The 17832-nt window shown below is 40.8% G+C and overlaps 1 protein-coding gene across 2 annotated transcripts in view; it reads right to left on the reverse strand.

The window, feature by feature from the left end:
* Positions 1 to 17832, reverse strand: part of RABGAP1L (RAB GTPase activating protein 1 like) — a 245443-nt gene that overhangs the window by 6096 nt on the left and 221515 nt on the right. For both annotated transcript variants that reach the window (XM_014874694.2, XM_088170378.1), the window contains 6 exons: positions 12390 to 12482; positions 4903 to 5013; positions 3147 to 3251; positions 1873 to 1956; positions 1307 to 1378; positions 33 to 230 (listed from right to left, as the gene is read on the reverse strand). In XM_014874694.2, the coding sequence (XP_014730180.2) occupies positions 33 to 230; positions 1307 to 1378; positions 1873 to 1956; positions 3147 to 3251; positions 4903 to 5013; positions 12390 to 12482 (663 nt within the window). The remainder of the gene's footprint in view (positions 1 to 32; positions 231 to 1306; positions 1379 to 1872; positions 1957 to 3146; positions 3252 to 4902; positions 5014 to 12389; positions 12483 to 17832) is intronic.

Below are 17832 nucleotides of genomic sequence, written 5' to 3' on the forward strand. Positions count from 1 at the left end.
TGACCACCCTGCTGTACTTGGATTCCACATACCTGAATTTTGCACTTGGCTTCCACAAGCTGCAGTTTGGTCTGTGCAAGCTCCAGCTCCATCTCTCTCAGCTGCTTCTTCAGTGCATCCTTCTCATCATCTGTTTCGATGCCTTTGTTGTCTGTGCTTACAGCAGGAACCTTCAGTGCCCCCTCCTTGCTGAAAATCTCACTGCAGTGTTTGCAGGCCATCACTTTACCCTGAAATATCCAGAAAGTTCATTCTTAATCCATGTTACAGGAGTTGTTGTACGTCCTGGAAGAGCCATTTTATTTGTCATTTTATGCGTCAATCTCAAACCATCTAGTACTGCAGTTTTTATAATTGGCATGAAAAGAATTTGAGTAGTTCACGAACAATTTCCAGGGTATGTTAACCAGTATAAAAATTCCTAAAATCTAAGGATGCTCTAAGCACAGAGACTTTGCTCCTATACTAGAATCTTCTTGCTACCCAAAGCTTCGTAATATTTGTGACAGTACAACTCAGAAGAGTAAATTAAATCTGAGTAGATGAAACAGCTGGCCTGGTTTGCACAGACTGTAACAGGATATTGAGCTATTTCAGCAGAATATAGGAACATCACCCCTAAAATATTATCAATAACATTAAAAAGTCACTAAAAAACAACAAATCCAGTTCAGCTTGAGTACTAAAGAAATATGTAGAAGCTAAAGCAGAGGGTAAACAACTCTGCCTACTCAGAACTATTAGTAGTAGTAGTAGTAGTATCTATCAGGGAATGTTTACCTCTTATGTAGGCATTCCTGGTAAGGGGTTTAGAGAAGGGAGAGGAACCCCTGTGGATATTCTGGGGATGGTCCTAGCTGTGCCATTTAGTTTAATTACTTAAACCATTCTACTTAAATTACAGAAACTCATATATAAACCTTCCAATCTGGCCAATTCCAATCCCTCCGCTGTGCACACTTGAGAAACAACACGTTTTGTCTTCTAGAGTCTTCTTTTCTTTTTCAGTTAATCAAAACATCCATATAAATACTGTTTTCTCTAAATTTTTTACCAGAAGTATATATTTTAACAGCAAAAAGAAAAGCCAAGTACTAAGTGCACTTCAGTTTTAGAGTTCCACACTGTCTGATGCAAGATAAAGAACCACAAAAGGAAATAAACCCTTTCCTTGTTTACATCTGCTGAAAAATGCATGTGTGACTATTGATGTACTTTAAGCTTCAGTTCATGTTTCATTCTGTATCCCTGACATTCAGCAACACTTGTGTTAGAAATATCCCCTATGTAGAGACATTGTTCTCACCTTCACAACTTCCAGTTCATCTTTACTGGCCGTTTGTTGTTTTTCCAGCCTGGTACTCAGCTGGGAACAAATCTGGAGCAGAGAAAGCAGTCTCTTAGCTCAAGTTTACTATGCTAAAATAGAATCTGTACTTTTTAACAATGGTTTTTGCTTGAACCAACATTTCTTAAATTCTGCCTCACTCATGTATATGGATTCCCCCTTAACAACTCCATTGCTGCTGCTGCTGCTAATGATAAAAACCCAGCAGTATTCAATACAGAACCAGAACACAGAGACAAGGACATTTTATGGATGAGTTGGTTTATCATGTTTATACTGCATTATGTCACAAAGTACAGAAGCATTCATCTACAGTATTAAAATTACCTGAAAGACAGGTTATTCCTGACTGCCTAATTAGGAGACTATTAGGAAAGCCACAAGATTTATGACAAATTACAACATTGCTCTCCAAAAGCCTGAAAGGTGGAGCTTATTTGAAGGATGAGATCTGCAATGCTGAAAATTCAGCTCTCATAACAGGATGAAAGAAGAAATATAAGAGAGGGTCTCTAGAATGGTACCTGTTTGTACTCTGCAATGATGGCTGTGGTTTTCTTGATCTCAGATTCTGCCTTCTCCAGCTGCTTCCTGAATACTTCCTTCAGCTAGGAATTGAAGAAGAGAAGTTACACAGTATACTGACAGAGCTTCTCAAAATGTGTCATCAGATTGTTTTCTTCGTGTCTCACTGTGTCTACAATAGCTCTACAGCTGCTTCTTATGAAATTCCAGTTAGACAAGTGTCTGATTTATTCAGTTTACAAATACTGATTATATCAGTGATAAACAAAAAAGTCTATGCTGTGACCCTTTATCCCTGGGTAGAGAATTCTCCTGTAACTTAATTCCCATTCTCTGTGTTAAATGGTGGTACATCATGGTCCACAGAACACAAAAAAAAGCATTACTATTAAGTGGGGTTTACTGATTTAGATTTTGTTTTTCTGCACAGTGTCACAGCAGGTTTGGCTAGATTGTTTGCTTGTTTGTTTGGAGATGTCACAAGAAGAAGAAGAATCTCTCAACATTATCACTGTCATCTCCATAACAGGAGAAAAAAAATCTGTTTGGGTCTATGACACTGAGTGAAAACACAGCTAACTCATCTCTCCTTCAGAACCATTCCACTTGAAGAGCCCTTTCAGTAGGAAAAAAGCCTCACTGCCTTATTTACGGCAAACAGAGAGCTCAATTTTAGAGAGACACAACAAATTAACATTAATTGTTGCAGTCACCATTGCCAAAGAGCAAAAATAAAAATCAGGGTATCACTTTTGAAACGTACACATTAGATATATAGGATTACAGAACAAAGACTAAGTATTTTGCAGCTGAGTATGAAGCCAGGTCTAGTCAGCAAAATTCTCCCAACCTGCACCCCTGTTCTTCTGCTCTTGGGTCTAGCTTCAGGTAGGAACGCTATTTAAACGATCCAGGAGCTGAATCCAGAATGGGCTCTTACAAGGCAACAACTCCTCTGGTTTCTTCATTTAGATATTTAAGAGGTCTGATCATATCTCCTTAGCTGAGATTGCTCACCACCAGTGACAACAATCACTACTTGGAATACTTGGAAGAGGATAAGCTATGAAAAAGTAAACATTCAGAGCTCAAGTAAAGAAAAACACTGAAAACTCTACTTTGAGAAAAAAAATTACACTGGCACTATAGAATTTTAATCGAAACTGCATTTTGAGGCAAAATCCTTTACATAATTGCAACACATCCACACTTTTCTGCATATCATTTTTCTTGCATTTACTAACTAAATGGGAAAAGCTGGAGAATGCCTTACCTGAGCAGTTTCCTCTTCCTGCTTCCTTTTCTCTTCCTCAGTCTCCACTAGCTTCTGTTTGGTCAGGAGAAGTTCCTTGTTCAAAACATCTGCTTTGTCTTCAGCCTAGAATCCAAGATACTTGTTATCTGTGCCAGTACAAACACACTGGGATATACAGCTCAGAAATACACCAGATTTAGGTTTTAGCATTGCCTTTTCCTGCCCTCTAAGGGCTCATGTAACTTTTTGGTATGAAATTCCCTTTTCAGTTAGCCACTTACAAAATTATTTCACTGTGTTTCAACAACTGTGCAAAAGGACCCTTTGGCCAATTGTTTACCTGTCCTAGCACAAACAGTGGTGTATAGAATATTTTTGTTGGGAGCAATATTACTCTAAGTGAGAGCAGCATGATTTACCTCCTGTGTAACTTCATTTTTTAATCTGTGAGCAGGGAAAACATAACTGTAAAATAATTAGGTGTCTGCATTGTACCCTACAAAGTGTTCAGGCAAAGACAAGTGTAAGAGACAAACAGGACCAGCAGATAAAATGGTTTATCAGTGCAAATAAGTATTACGTGAAGAAACCTGATAATTGAGAATATGACTTTCTCCAGAAGGACCAAGCTTGGGGTGACATATATTGGGAATACTTTGTTTTTGTGAGCACTGTCCTCACCAATCACCAGGAGAGAAATGTATTCCTCAATGTTTTGATATATTCTGTAGGCCTCCCCAGCTGAGAAACACACATAGCATCTCACCACCTTTCCTGTTCATTAATGAGGTCCAGGACAGGAAATGGTTGTGGCCAATTAACACTGACTTTGCTGAAATTACAGGAGGGAAAAGAGCATTGGAAACAAGTAACCACAGAGAACTTGTCTCTGAGCTGAAGTTTGGTTTTCTACCACTGTGGTAGTATCAGCTTATCTTTCTGCCACAGTAATAATGATTAATGATGATAACAGTGGTGTTTGTGGGCAGCAGAACCAGCTCTACCATCTCCATGACTGAAGAGATAGATTAAAGATTTCTGCATTGCTTAGTGTGTATAAGGCTCTGTGGGTGAAAGGAAAATAAACAGTGCAAGAATGGAAAATTGATGAGTTTAATGTCTTAGAACAAAAGAACTTGGAGATTACAAGGATATTTTTGATGAAAGAACTCTTTAAGATATGCTCTGAAGGAACTGCAAATCTCTCCTCCTTTCTTGTGTTCATTCCAGTTTCTCCAACACCCGCAGTGCAGAAAGAGAGGGCTGAATGTGTGGTTCTCTGAAAATCATTGTCTATGAGGCAAAGGGCTGCCCACCACATACCACAGGGAACACGAACAGTTATCAGTGAGCACCCAGAAACCCTTTGAATTTTTGGTGCCATGCCACTTCATTATCTCTGAATTTTGTTGGCTATACTAAAAGTGCTGTGAAAGAGATCCACACAGACAATCTGCAATACAGCTTCCCTTGAAACTAGTCTCCTAAGAACTACGTGATACCTTTTTCAAGGAAATGTTCGTTCTTTGCTATCTGCCTAAAGGCCTACATTTTCTAAACAATCCCCAACAATCAGTCTTGACCAGACCCCACTGAATGTCTACAGTGGCATGTGGAAATCCAGCTGCGTGCAGCTAAGAGTGAGGTTGTCAAGAAAATAAAGGCAAAAATAATTACACTTTTAATGCGTTCATGCTTTCACTTAAGCACAAAGCAGAGCTCCTCATACTGTTGTTGCCAAGCCTGAATTGGGACCCAACTCTGTTAACATTACCTGGTCTAGATCATTCCGTAAGGCAATTTTGCTTGTTACAAGCTCATGGGCAAGGTCATCATTCTCCTGCTCTAGCCTCATGCTTGCTTCTTGGAGTCTGCGGTTTTCCCTCTGTGGAAAGAAAGGAACAACCAGGAATGGAAGTTAATCCTTACAAAGAGCAATAAGCAAGTGCATGATGTGTGTAAAACACTGAAAAGGCAAGAGTGCACATTAAGACAAGACTGCTGCTCTGGGAAACAACAGTGAATTAAGCCAGCAGTGCAAATGCAGCTATTCCACTTACATCCCACTGGTTTGTGTTGTGTAAGGGACACAATGATTGTAGTGTTTCCCTGTCAAAAGTAAACACTGACCTCTCCACAAAAGCACTTGGTTTTGCTTGCTCATCACCTAAAGAAATCATGCAGATAAAATCCCACCCAGCAGCAGTGAACAGGGACCAATTAAAGAGTTACTCATAATAATGCTTCCAATCAAAGTAGAAAACTGTCCTGGCTCTACTTTACAAAATTCTGTTTGCAGAGATCCATAAAAAGAGTAGGTGATGCAGTGCCAACTTCCCATCTCCTGCAGTACCAGCAAAGAACAGCACTTAGCAGGGAACTCCCTACAGCTCATACATCCTGAATCGCCATTTGTGCACTTCTCTGTAACTCATGCCAGTGACACCAATGTGTACTTTACAGTGCCAGGTGAAGAGGGGAGCTCATCCCCGAGCACAGACCCAGGACCTGCTGGGGACAGTGACAGAAACAGAAAATGAAAACTCAGAGGCTGCAGGCCCTTGCTTCACTGCCCTCCCTACCCACTCCACACAGGCAGAAATGACTATCTGGAGCATTAACCACTGAAAGTGAGTGAACAGGAGAATGAACTGTCTTTAGAAATCTGTGACTGTTGTTCTAGAGCTGAGAAACAAAACCATATTCAAAAGATGCCTGTGGGTCAGTGGACTTCCAGGGTGTCAACATCAAATACAAGTTCTCATTTTCAGAAGAGCACAGCCAGGTGAGGGAGAGGTACCTTCCTCCAAATGGATTTTAAGAAAAAAAACTGTGCTGGCTTTCCATCACTGTGTATCTTCCATACTAAAACAGGCTTCAAAGGGAATCTCTGTGCTATGGAAATTCAAGGAAAAGCACCATTTTCATACAGAAACTCATAGCTGGAAAAACAGTAACTTATATGCTGAGATCTTCAAAAAGGACTTCTCACCTGAAAGGTAACTTATGTTCTCCAAAACAAAACAGTAAAAGTCCAACTATATCAGTAAAAGTCAATGATATATAGTAATATATATTAGCACTTAACGCGTTTTTCAAGAGTTGTTCAGTGAATGCATTCCTACAAAATGTGATTTCTTGCATATGTACGTTGTTCACCTGTTTTCACTTCTTCCTACTCACCAGCTATGCTCAGATATTTTTTCTTTCCAAACTCCCAACTATGAAATTGCAATTTTCATTTCTGTCACAAGCAGATTTTGCATGTTTGTCTTAAACAAAAACAGGAGCTCTAAGAGGATGCAAAAAAAGGTCTCTTCTCTGTGGGAACTTCCTCTGTGGCAGGAAGTGGAACCTCTACATATTTTCTTTCCGTAATGTGACTCTATTGTGTAACTAGAATAGGCACTGCTGTGTACAGGGAAGTAAGTTTGTTTCCCTTCCAAAAGATCGTACTTTGAGTAACTTGTTTTATACAGAATCTAAATAAAATGCCTTTGTCTTAAAACAGTTAAAATAATCACTGCCAAAAGACACACCATTTTGGAGATCTTTCTTATTTTAAATGCACTGTAGTCTGTTTGGGACAAGGAATTTTAGAAATTAAAGTAATATTTTTCTGTAAAAATAATATAAGCTTTAAAGTGTAAAACCAAATTGCAATCAATAATAATAACAATAGTAACAATTTCTAACACACCTTTTTTCCTGTATTTCATTCAGACTACCTTAAAAATGCTGATTTTTATAGACACGGCTCTGGTGGTTGTCAGAAAGTGACCTGAGCACCTAAACTTGAGACCTGAGTCGGACCAGGTTCTGCAGCACCAATACCTTTTCACAGAGATGTTGCTTAGAGAAAGAAAGCAGCAAATTCTTATGACTTTCACAAAACAACCGAGTTGGCTTTACCATTTTTGCTATGTCTTTGCCAAAAGCTTCAGTGTCTGCAAAGCAAGGCACGCAGTGTGAGGTTGAGAGTTCCTGCTTTGCATTCGCAGACAAGCGGGTAAGCAAGCTCTGTGCTTGGAAATGCACTATCCTCCTCTTAAACTAGAATTTGTGTGGCACGTTGGTAGTGAGTTAAAGATCTCTTACCTTGGGCATCCAGTCAATAGCTAAAAGATGTTTTTAGCTCATTCACCAAACTCTGAATGTCCAGCTGAGAGGTTCTCACAGGGCCAACTTTACTCTTCCTCCACCCAGGGTACTATGCCCGATTAGGTGGCTTGTCTTGTTCAGCTCCTCCCCCCAGGTCTAGCAGTGTAAAACTGCCTCCCTTCTCAGGAGGAAGCTCTTAAGTCTGCCTAAGTCTAAATAAAAACTAACAGGAAACAGTAAAGACAGGAAGAGCAAACAGCTCTCTTCATGTGTAGCAAACTATTTCCACAGGCTGTGAAATATTTACAGCTTTATGAAATAGGCTCACAATGACGAAGTTCTACAGACGGAGCTGGTCTGTTACAGCAAGACTCACATCAGAGGCAACATTTTGTAACTGGCATCAGCCAAATAGTCAAACTTACTAGTTGGCCCTGGTATAAACAGTCAGCTTCCTGCCTCCTCTCCACAACACTAAACTTACTATGACAACCATTTCCTTCTCGTCAGTATTGCTCAGTTTCTACAGGCAGTAAAATAACAGATCCCTCTTTCCCAAATTCCTCCTCCTGGTTACAAAAGGTGGCTGGTGAACTCAGGTTAGCTTTTAAAAGGAGGATACTGCATTTCCAAAGAAGACAAACAATGCTGATACACACAAACACAAATCAACTTACCTCCTGTAAAGTCACAGACCAAATACTGCTTTCAACCATTGGTGTAAAGACAGTGAAAACAGGATATAAATAAATTTCTAATAAAAAAAAATAGTTGCTTATTCTTCATTGTGTTTTTTGTTATGAGTTTTAGAGATATATACTCCCACTTCCATTACACTCTGGGTGGAAAGAAGACGGCAAACTTGAAAGCAGTAGGCAAGCCTCAGTTCAGGATGACTGAAAGGCTGAACTCCACCCTCTGCTCCCTTCCAGGCTGCACCAAGGAGCAATTCCTGAGATTAGTGGCCATAATGCATCCTTTTCTGTGCTGTATTCAAGTGAGGCGTAATGAGTCACCAACCTCGAGTCACCAACCTCGTTAAGCAATTCTCTTTCTGTTCAGCAACACCCTGCATTTGGTAGAGTTAGTTTTCTTCATGGTGGTTAGTAGGTTTTGGGTTTGTGCTGGAAAAGGTGTTGATAGGATAGAGACGGTTTGCTTATTGCAGAACAGGGCTTGCACAGAGCCAAGGCATTTTCTGCTTCTTGTACCTCCTCACCAGTGAGGGGGCTGGGGGTACACAATGAGCTGGGAGGAGACACAGCTAGCACAGCTGATCCCAACTGACCCCAAGGGACAGTCCAGACCATATGGCACCATGCTGAGTATGTAAAACAGGGAGAAGAAGAAAGAAGTGGGGACCTCTGGAGTGATTGTATTTGTCCTCTTACGTCACTGTTATTTGTGATGGAGGCCTGCTCTCCTGAAGATGGCTAAACAACTACCTGCCTGTGAGAAGGGGTGGTTGAGTTCCTTGTTTTGCTTTGCTGAGCACACAGCTTTTGCTTTACCTACTAAACTGTCTTCATCTCAACCCACGAGTTCTTTCACTATTACTCTGGTGATTCTCTCCCCTATCCTGCTTGTGGCAGAGTGAGAAAGCTGCTGCCTGACTTGCTGGCTGACTTAAATCAAGAATTCCAAATGCCAGACCTCTGAGTGTGAACAGATCCTCAATGATGGAATGAAAACACTGAATAAAAATCACTTTCTGCATGTGAGCAAACTGAGGTCTTCATAAACCAAATGGAAAGAGCTCTTGATGTTGGAGGAGCTCTACAGGAAAATTCTCTGAACTTCCATCTAGAAACCCAAAAATCTTTTACAGGAAGTGATCCAGGAAAGCCTCTCATGGTAAGCAACACAGAGGCTCTCGGAGGCAGTTGTGTTTTCTGTTTGGTGACTCTGGAGAAACATTCCCCAAAGTGGCCCAGCACACTTTTTAAAGAAACAACAGACAAGGTCCCACAATAAAAGTCATCATGATTTTCCTCATGATGGTTAACATTCAGTTGCCACAACTGAATAAAAATGACCAGTGTATTAATTTTTGCCTCCCCTTCAAAACACAGAGACGGCTGTTACAGAGAAGGCTATTATGTCCAAATTACACATTTATTCACACAACTTCTCCATTGCACAAAGATGTCGACAGAGGAAAAGGTAGAACAGAAGAGCAGCATTTGATTGCAAAACTCCAGCCCTTCTTTGTACATCTAAATCCTCTTTATTTTAAATCAATTCCCAGGCTCACTTCTGGAAATTTCTCATCAATTCAACCCAAATCTTGTTACATGAGGCATTCTCAAACACAGAAAAAAAACTCCATAATATTTCGAAAAAAATCATCCTGGACTCTTACTATTTTTTTCTGCATATAACTCACTTTTCCTCCTGGCTTCTATATGGAATTTGTAATTTATTTTAACTAAAAGTCATGAAGTTTGGTGACAAGCAACGATTTAGAACATATTTCACTTTTGCACCTTTTAAAAAATCTGATAATTTGTTAAACGCAATGGAAAATAAAGTGAAAACATGTCCAGAAAAACCTGCACTTTTCCTAAATAACACTTGTAAACAGAATGAAACAAACACCAAAACTCACAGCACTCTTTAATACTGTTATTTTGGTAAGTCAAATCTCAACATGTAAAATACGTGCTATGCAGGAACCACTGTGTGTTTAACATAGCTCATGGAAGCACATGAATTTAAACTGTCAGGCAACCCCGACTGGTTAATGGGCCAGAGAGTGCAAAACCAGCCCATCTCCCTCTCTCTTAAGACTATCAAGGCATTTCCTCTGAGGGCTGTGTCATAGGGAGGTATCTTACTCACATATTCTTCATCACTGCAGCTCTCAACTGCCCGTGTCTTTGTGGGCCTGACAAATTTCTGCTAGTAACAAAAACTCTAAAACTTATAACAAAAAACTATAAACCGATTGAGAGCTCTTTTCCTTCTTGACCTATATGAGGAACATTCTGCAGGGATCTCTACTCCAGTCATCCCATCCAAGAAACATCCCCTTCCTAGGCAGAAAAACCTCACTTTGTTTTGAGACGAGAAACTAAAAATTACAAGGCTGGAGGGCTGTGGGGCACAGCCCACAGAGCAGGAGCTGACAGCAGTGCTGTGCTTCTACACAAGACTGGCTTTTGTCCTTTCCCAAGCCAAGCTTGGTTGGTGGAAGCCGCACCCAGGTGCTGCCCAAACAAAATGCATCTGACCACGCAGGCTGCAGAGAACTCTCCTAAAGGACAAGCGAAAAACAAGGCTGGCACTCCACATGCTGCCTGGGAGGATCCACACAAGCGACATTTTCTTGCTGCCCTTTGGAAACACTCCTGAAATGTCAGTTCCTACCAACCTCAACTTCACATATCAATTAAATCTAACAAGCAAGACAAGGAACAAAGTACATTTAGAAGCATTTTTCCATGACACTCATCAACTGAAGTATGTATCTAGACTTTGAAGTTAATGTGCAATTAACCTATCACAGGGACTCTCTAATCACAGCATCCTTAGGAGGATCAGACCAAATCCAGCTTAATAAAAAAAACCACAGTGAATTTCAGAAGGGCAAACCAAAACCCTGGGCTGTGATCTTGACTGTGACAGTGACTCACATCAACAGTGGCCGAGAGTCATTCCTCAATCCTCATTTGCAGCTTGGGATAATGTTCTTCACTGTTCATTGACTGGGATTAATTAGTTAATACACTTCCTTTAAAGAAGAGCTTTAAAGAACCCTTATTTGTTTTCTAAGCATTATTTTAATTCCACAGTACTATAAGTGAACCACTAGAAAAATACTTAAAAGCTAATCAGCAGCCAGCTGTGTTTTTTTCCAAGTAGATCATACCTGCTATTGGCCCTCGGCAGCTACAGCACTCCTAAGTCTCATAAACAATAAAATCTCCACCCTTTGACAGCAAAAAACCTACACTTAAAACATAATTTTCTTATGGGCAAATTCTTTAAAAAAAAAAAAAAAAAAAAAATCAGTTTGACTTAGTACCTGTAAGTCATCTTTGTCACATTTATGAATTAAGGCGCACACTCTCACCACACATTTCCATACTCTGGTTTTCTGAACATGGTGCATTTTTCTCATGTTCACAGACCATGTCAAGCCTGTTGCACTCTGCCAGGAGTGTGGAGTGGTGAATAATCACAGACTCCATAACAACCGCAAATGGCACTTAATATATTAAGGCACAATGAAGAATAGTAGGAAAACAATACAAGGATATGTAAGAAATGTCACATCCCAGCTATCCTGGGCAGTGGGCAGTAAAGTGCTTCACCCCTGACAGCTTCACCTAGAGCAAACTGAATTGTTCAAAACAGAGCGAGGAAAAACCAGATCCTGAACACTCAGTAAAGTCTGTGCCCAGAGGCGGAGCCTCCAGCACACAAAATCTATGGCAACAGAACATAGTTGTGACAACGAAAGCAAATACATTGTAAAGATAAGCAAAGCTGACCCAAAACTGAAGAATAGCTCTTTTCCAGCTATCAAGCTAGCATATTAACAACTGAACCTTATTTCTCTGCTCCTTTAAAGAAGAATATCCTTCACTATTAATTCTATTGCAGTAGTACTTCAGGACCCCAGGAGAGCTCTGGGTCCCACCGTAATAGGTATTATCTTAACAAAAAATTACTGAAGCTTGGTATAAACAGGAATGAATAATAAAGGATCGTATCAGCCAAGGAAGAGCTCATCTTCCAAAGTCTCTGTGGATGCCACTGCACACAGCTTGCACTAGAACAATGTGTATTTTCTCCTTTCTGTGTCTGTAGCTGAATCACCCTTTATTTCTGCAGCTCATGAAGATCTCCCGTAAAAGTGCAACAGCAGAAGAGTTACCTACAAACATATAAACTGAAAGAAGAAAAATATTATATGTGGCTACTTGCAGATGTCTTAAGTGTTACAAATTGTGATTGAAATATTCTTGAAAAAAAGACTAAGTCCAAAGTTTTAAAGTGCTTATTCAAGAAAGGGTATGAGTTTGCCTTCACTTCCCTAAGGCCTGCATTGGCACATCCCAGCAAGGTAAGCATGATACACACACCTGTGCTTAACTGCTGGAGACAACTCACTCCTCGTGGCATTCACCAAATTCCCATATAGCATTTCCCTACCTTATATCTGTCCATAGGATCTTCCTGCTGCAGCTGGCTCTCTCGCATTGTTTGGTATTCTCTCTCATATTTCTTCAGCTTTTTCGTTGGCACCTGCGGAATAAATTTGGGAAACATGCATTTAAAAATTAGAGGAACACTGGAAAAGCTGACTGAATGCTCTCTCTACAAACAGGAAGCAGAGGAAGTGCTGGAAAGGTGCTAAATGAAGTCTCTCCCCACTGTCCCCCCTTTCCTACCCATTAAGCCATGTAAAACAGATCACATCAACAAATCTTTCTGTGCACACTGCTGCTAATTATTCAAACATTTAAAGGGAAACAAAAGTGGAGACATTTTAATAAGAGTAATGGTAAGAAAAAAAGCACAAACAAGTGGGAGAACAGGAAAGAGGAAAACACATTTTGATAGATATGATTCACCAAAACAATGCTTTAGCAAGACAACAGTTAAACGTGAGATGAGAACAAAGGAGTGCTCATACAAAAGGACTGGACAACTCACTGGGGGAGATCCAAGTAATGGTTTTTATTGCTGAAAGAGTATTAATGTCTAAATTACAGCCTGTGACCAATGCCCTCATGAAGTCTGGAATCAGAGTCATCCTAGGCACAGACGGAGATGCTGCAGTGCAAGAGAGTGGAGAGGTGGCTCAGAGAAATCACAAACAAATTTGGTAAACAGCCACGCAGAAAGGTCAAAAGCCAGGCTGCTTGATCATGGAAATGTTTCCACTTCAAACATTGATCAGAAGGAGCCTGTGTTCATTTAAACAAAGTATGGGGATCCTCTGCTTTCCCTCCACCTTTTGGTTGGGTATGCAGTGATCCCATCTCTCCCTGGAACTTTTGACAGCATTACTCATGTCACTTACTGGCAGTTGGAGATATCCCTAACACCATGCACCACCACGACTATAAACACAGGCTTTCCCTTGATGTGTTGTGCAGATATTTCTATCGCCTATATTGATCATCTTGAGCTGCCTCCTGCTGTGAGGACATGCCACTGTCACATTGCCTTAGGGCAAAAACTACTGCCAGTAAGCAGATATGAGTTTCTGTGTAGTTTTGGATCTGTTTTCTCTTCGCTGGTTTTCAGCCCAATACCTCTTTGTTCTGCAATACCCAAAGGGATCAGGAAAGTGCTCAGTGTTGCTGCAGAGGGAGGTGCAAGTAGCAAACATGATCTGCAAAGCATTAATAAAGTAGCACCAATTCCCACAATTACTGACGGAATCTGAAATCAACCCTGTTAAACCAAACAAGGAGAAAACAGTAAAGATAAAAACATGAAGTACATTGGGCAAGCATACAAGAAAATTTCACTTTGATGACAAGTAATAGGGCAAAACACCATGAAATGGAAGTGACTAAGAGATGCGTTTATACATTTCAACTGAATAATCCTCCTAACACAAATCCAGCCAGCTTTGTCTTGGCTGCAGCCTGAAACTGTTGAGGCTACTTAATAATCATAAGAAATTATTTCACCATAGTTTTTTAAATGAAACAAACCCATCGCATGTCTGTCCCCTCCTTTCACCAGAATTACTGGACTTTCATTTAGAGAACCAGATCAAGGCTCCCCAGCTGGGGTGTAATTAGGACACCCTCCAAACACAGTTCTCAGGTTCTGCTGTGGAGTTTTGTGCTCCAATATGCAACCACCAGGAAATAAATTTGAGGGAGATTTTGTGGTGCAGCATGGCGAAAAGGGACAACACAGGTGTAACTTAAATGATGATCTCTGATCAACCGAAGATCTTTCTGATTCTTGATGCTTTTCATTAAAACCTTTAAAGTACATATAAGAACTAAGTTTCAGTACACAGGGAGACAAACAAGACTCTCATTCACACAGCCACATGAGTGCTTCAGTAAGAATCCTGCCATCTGAAGGAACAAGAGATGCAAGACAGATTTTGTGTCTGTGTGTGTCAGTAGGGAGATAAGAGTGGAAAGTGAAGGTAAAAATTGCACAGTCACAATCCTTTACCCCCCTACGCTTATGTGAGCAGTGCTGCCTGCCTTAGCCTGGCACTGGGTGTTGGGGACTTCCTCCATTCACAACTATCGCAACTATCAGCCATTTCTTAATGCCTGCTAATTCATTTCATCAAGCCTTCTTATCTATATGGTGTCCTTACTTGCTTATATTTCAATTCACAACTGTGAGCAGGATCACATATGAGTCCTCTGGGACCTTGCGAGGCATCAGCTCCCTCGTTCAGCACCACAGGAGCCATCCACAGCCGTGGCCTGGGCTGAGGGATGGCCCGTATGCCTGGCACACTCTCCAGCAAGGAAACAGCACAGGAACACTTTCTTAGGAATACTGCCAGTAAACTATAACTGAAACAGCATCAGATCATGCAAGCATCAGGAGTGACATAGAAAGCAGCTTCCAGCTCTTTGAAAGATGATAGTGACTGATGCATGTTAGTATCTATTTGTGCTACAAATCTTGTCTTAACTGGGAAATACCTAAATACAGTGAAAGTCTATCTTGGGGAGCTGGGGGGAACTCCAACCAGAAACCAGTCCATACTAATCCACTTATCTTGTAAAACAGAAACTGGAGCAAGTGTGCCCAAGAACTTTGGAGGGGCTACACTTCACTGTCTATTCAGCCACATTTCTCAAAGGAGTTTGATAATTTATTACAGCACTTTCTTCTTCTGAGTATATACACTAATAAATGGGGAAAAAAATTTAAAAGCTCATTTCTGTATTTCCCAATTTAATTCCCTGAAACAGTTTGTGAATTCATCATGGGATTTCTCAGTAAGCATTTCCATAAGTAAGTGCATAGTGCTAGCTATGCTTCAGTCTTTATGGACTGATCCTGAAAAAAGTGCTCATAAATTCTCTGTAAAACCTTCTGCAATTTTGATTCCTTTTTTCCTTCTTTAGCACCATGGGGTATATTGGCTTGAACTGATGGTTATCAATTTAAGAGACTCTTACAGTGTATAAACGTTCCTCATAATTGTTTATCTCAATATCTCATCTCATTGAGTTGTTTTATTTTATTGCCTTCAAGTATAAAATCATGCTATAAGTAGTTGTATGTAGGGAAACACCCATACAGAGCATCTTAATAAAACATCCACACAGAAGAACTGAACAAGCAAAACCTCTTTCTGAAAAGACCCAATAACACCATATGCTTGAAGGACTCACTGCAGCATGGTGCAGGTGATATGTGGAAGGTGAGAAACAAAACCACATTGGTTTTAGCTGCCCCTGTTTAGACAGAGCTGGAGAGATTTGTTTCACTTCCTCAGGCTTCACTTCCTCCTCATTGTGTATGAACACTGTACCGAGCATCAGCATCTTCTCAGCTTCAGGAGACCCTTCCCTCATTCTGTGATTTGTTTAGCTGTTTACAGGCAGTTCAGCCTGACCTTGCTGGATTCATAAATCACACCTATGACTCCTTCCGCCCAAATGTTTTATTGTTCTAATGCAGCCAGAGCACTCAGAGGAGGCAGATATCACTGTGTTCATTTGATAGCCCAGGAAATAGAAGCAGAGATGGGAAGTGATTTCCTGAAAATGTTGCAGATAGCCAGAGGCTGATCCAGATAGTGAAATCCTATTACTTGATTTCTGATTTCCAGCACCACCACAATGCCAAACTGAGCAGGGGATCTCTTTCCCAGCTCCCCACTTCCTTTCTCTATCTATCACTGCATTAAGACTCCAAAAATACATTGTCCAACTATACCAATAACGTAGCCAGTATCTCTAATCTCCTCATTCTTAACACTTTGTCCTCTCTAGTTCTTGCCTCAATGTAAAAGAAGAAAGAAAAAAAAGGGGAAAAAAAAAGAAAGAAAAAAGCCAATGAAGAAAGCGTGCAGTGCTTTCCTTTCTCATTCTTTGAAGCAAGTGACATAATTTTCTGTTTCACTGGCCATGGATTTGCTTGGTAGTTTCAAGCTGAGGTGGAGGTCTTGCACCCCTCCAAAGGCGAGCCTCCCAAGCCAGCTTTGAGTGAGCACTGACAGTGACCACAGACACTGGTGCAGCCCAGCCTCCCTTTCGTCCATCCATCACACACCTGTCGTGCTGTGATCCCCAGCACAAGCCCAGACTCTTCCCACTGCTGCAGAGCAGGACCATTTCCAAGTGGAGGTGATGCCTGGGCGCCTGCCTCAGCCCCTTCTCACAGCCACAAGTACCAAGTGCGAGAGGCTCCACAAAGCTGCAGAAGTGCTCCTTTTGAGGAGATGGGAGTTACACTTATGTGTACTTAATTTTCTTCACCTTACGATTTAAAACAATATCAGAAGAAAGTTCACAAAGAAGCTTGGTTCTTTGAGTGTGAAGACTGTGAGCTTTAAACAGAGCTCAGCAGATTAGCAATAAAAAATTTCCAATCACACACATCATCTTAGTTCACACTCAAAGTTGTACCATTTTGTTCCAGTCAATACTTCATATTTGAAATACAATTACATCAAATTCCAGGAAGGAAGCAGCTCTATTTTAAGGAATAGAGCTCTATTTAAGTACTTTATTAAGCCAAATGAAGGTTTCAGTGCAACAAAATTAGATGAAAAGACCAACTTGGTGCTACTCATCTGTGCAGTCATTACTATGGACAAGTGTATCATCCTTTCCTTAAAATGTGGTTGGCCAAAAGCCATGAGGACTATCCTGCCACATCTGTGTAGGAATAAGGCTCAGAAGTAGATAAAGCCATTTGTTTTCCTCCTAGGAGGAGGCAGTAATGAAAAAGAACAAACCCCAGAGTACTATGCTGGCACAACAGACTTGTCTCCTGGACTAGAATTTAAAGGAGGTGAATGGGATATCGTACTTAGCTATTATGCAGTATAATCTGAACAACTGTATCTCCAATGAGATCTTAGCCACAAGCATGAAATCTGAAAGGGAAAATTGTAATTTCTCACAAAACTCTATTTGGGATTGGTATTCTGCACAGAAAACCTGCAGCATCCATTCGCAAAAATTAATGTAGAGTTCACATCAGCTGCCTAAAAAGAAATTCCAGGCTGCAGAGTTCCAGGCTTGAAGAATTCCCATCTCTCCTTTTCACACCATGCAGGGAAGAGCTCAATGGCAACATGCTGTTTCACCACCAGTTTGAAAGTCTTGGAAGAGCCCTCCCTCCAGTGTTTTCACTCTGCCACAGTATCCCATTCATCCCACATATCCTGCATTCAATTCCACACTGTAAAGGTCATTCAGCACCATCTGATCCCCGGTTTTGGGGCACAGTAAAAGCCCCAGCTGTTTTACCAGCTAAGCTGGAAGGAAGGAGTTGTTCCCTGAAATTCCTTGGAAATGTACATGGTGTTGCAGAGATATCCTGCTGAATGCATGCCTGAGCATCTGCTGCAGAACAGCATCTCTCCACCTCGCGTTTGGAAATGGGACTGAGAGAAATGCACTTTTTACATCAGCAAAGC

The sequence above is a fragment of the Sturnus vulgaris genome, chromosome 9 (assembly GCF_052056855.1).
Source record: "Sturnus vulgaris isolate bStuVul1 chromosome 9, bStuVul1.hap1, whole genome shotgun sequence".
Classification (NCBI taxonomy): Eukaryota; Metazoa; Chordata; class Aves; order Passeriformes; family Sturnidae; genus Sturnus; species Sturnus vulgaris.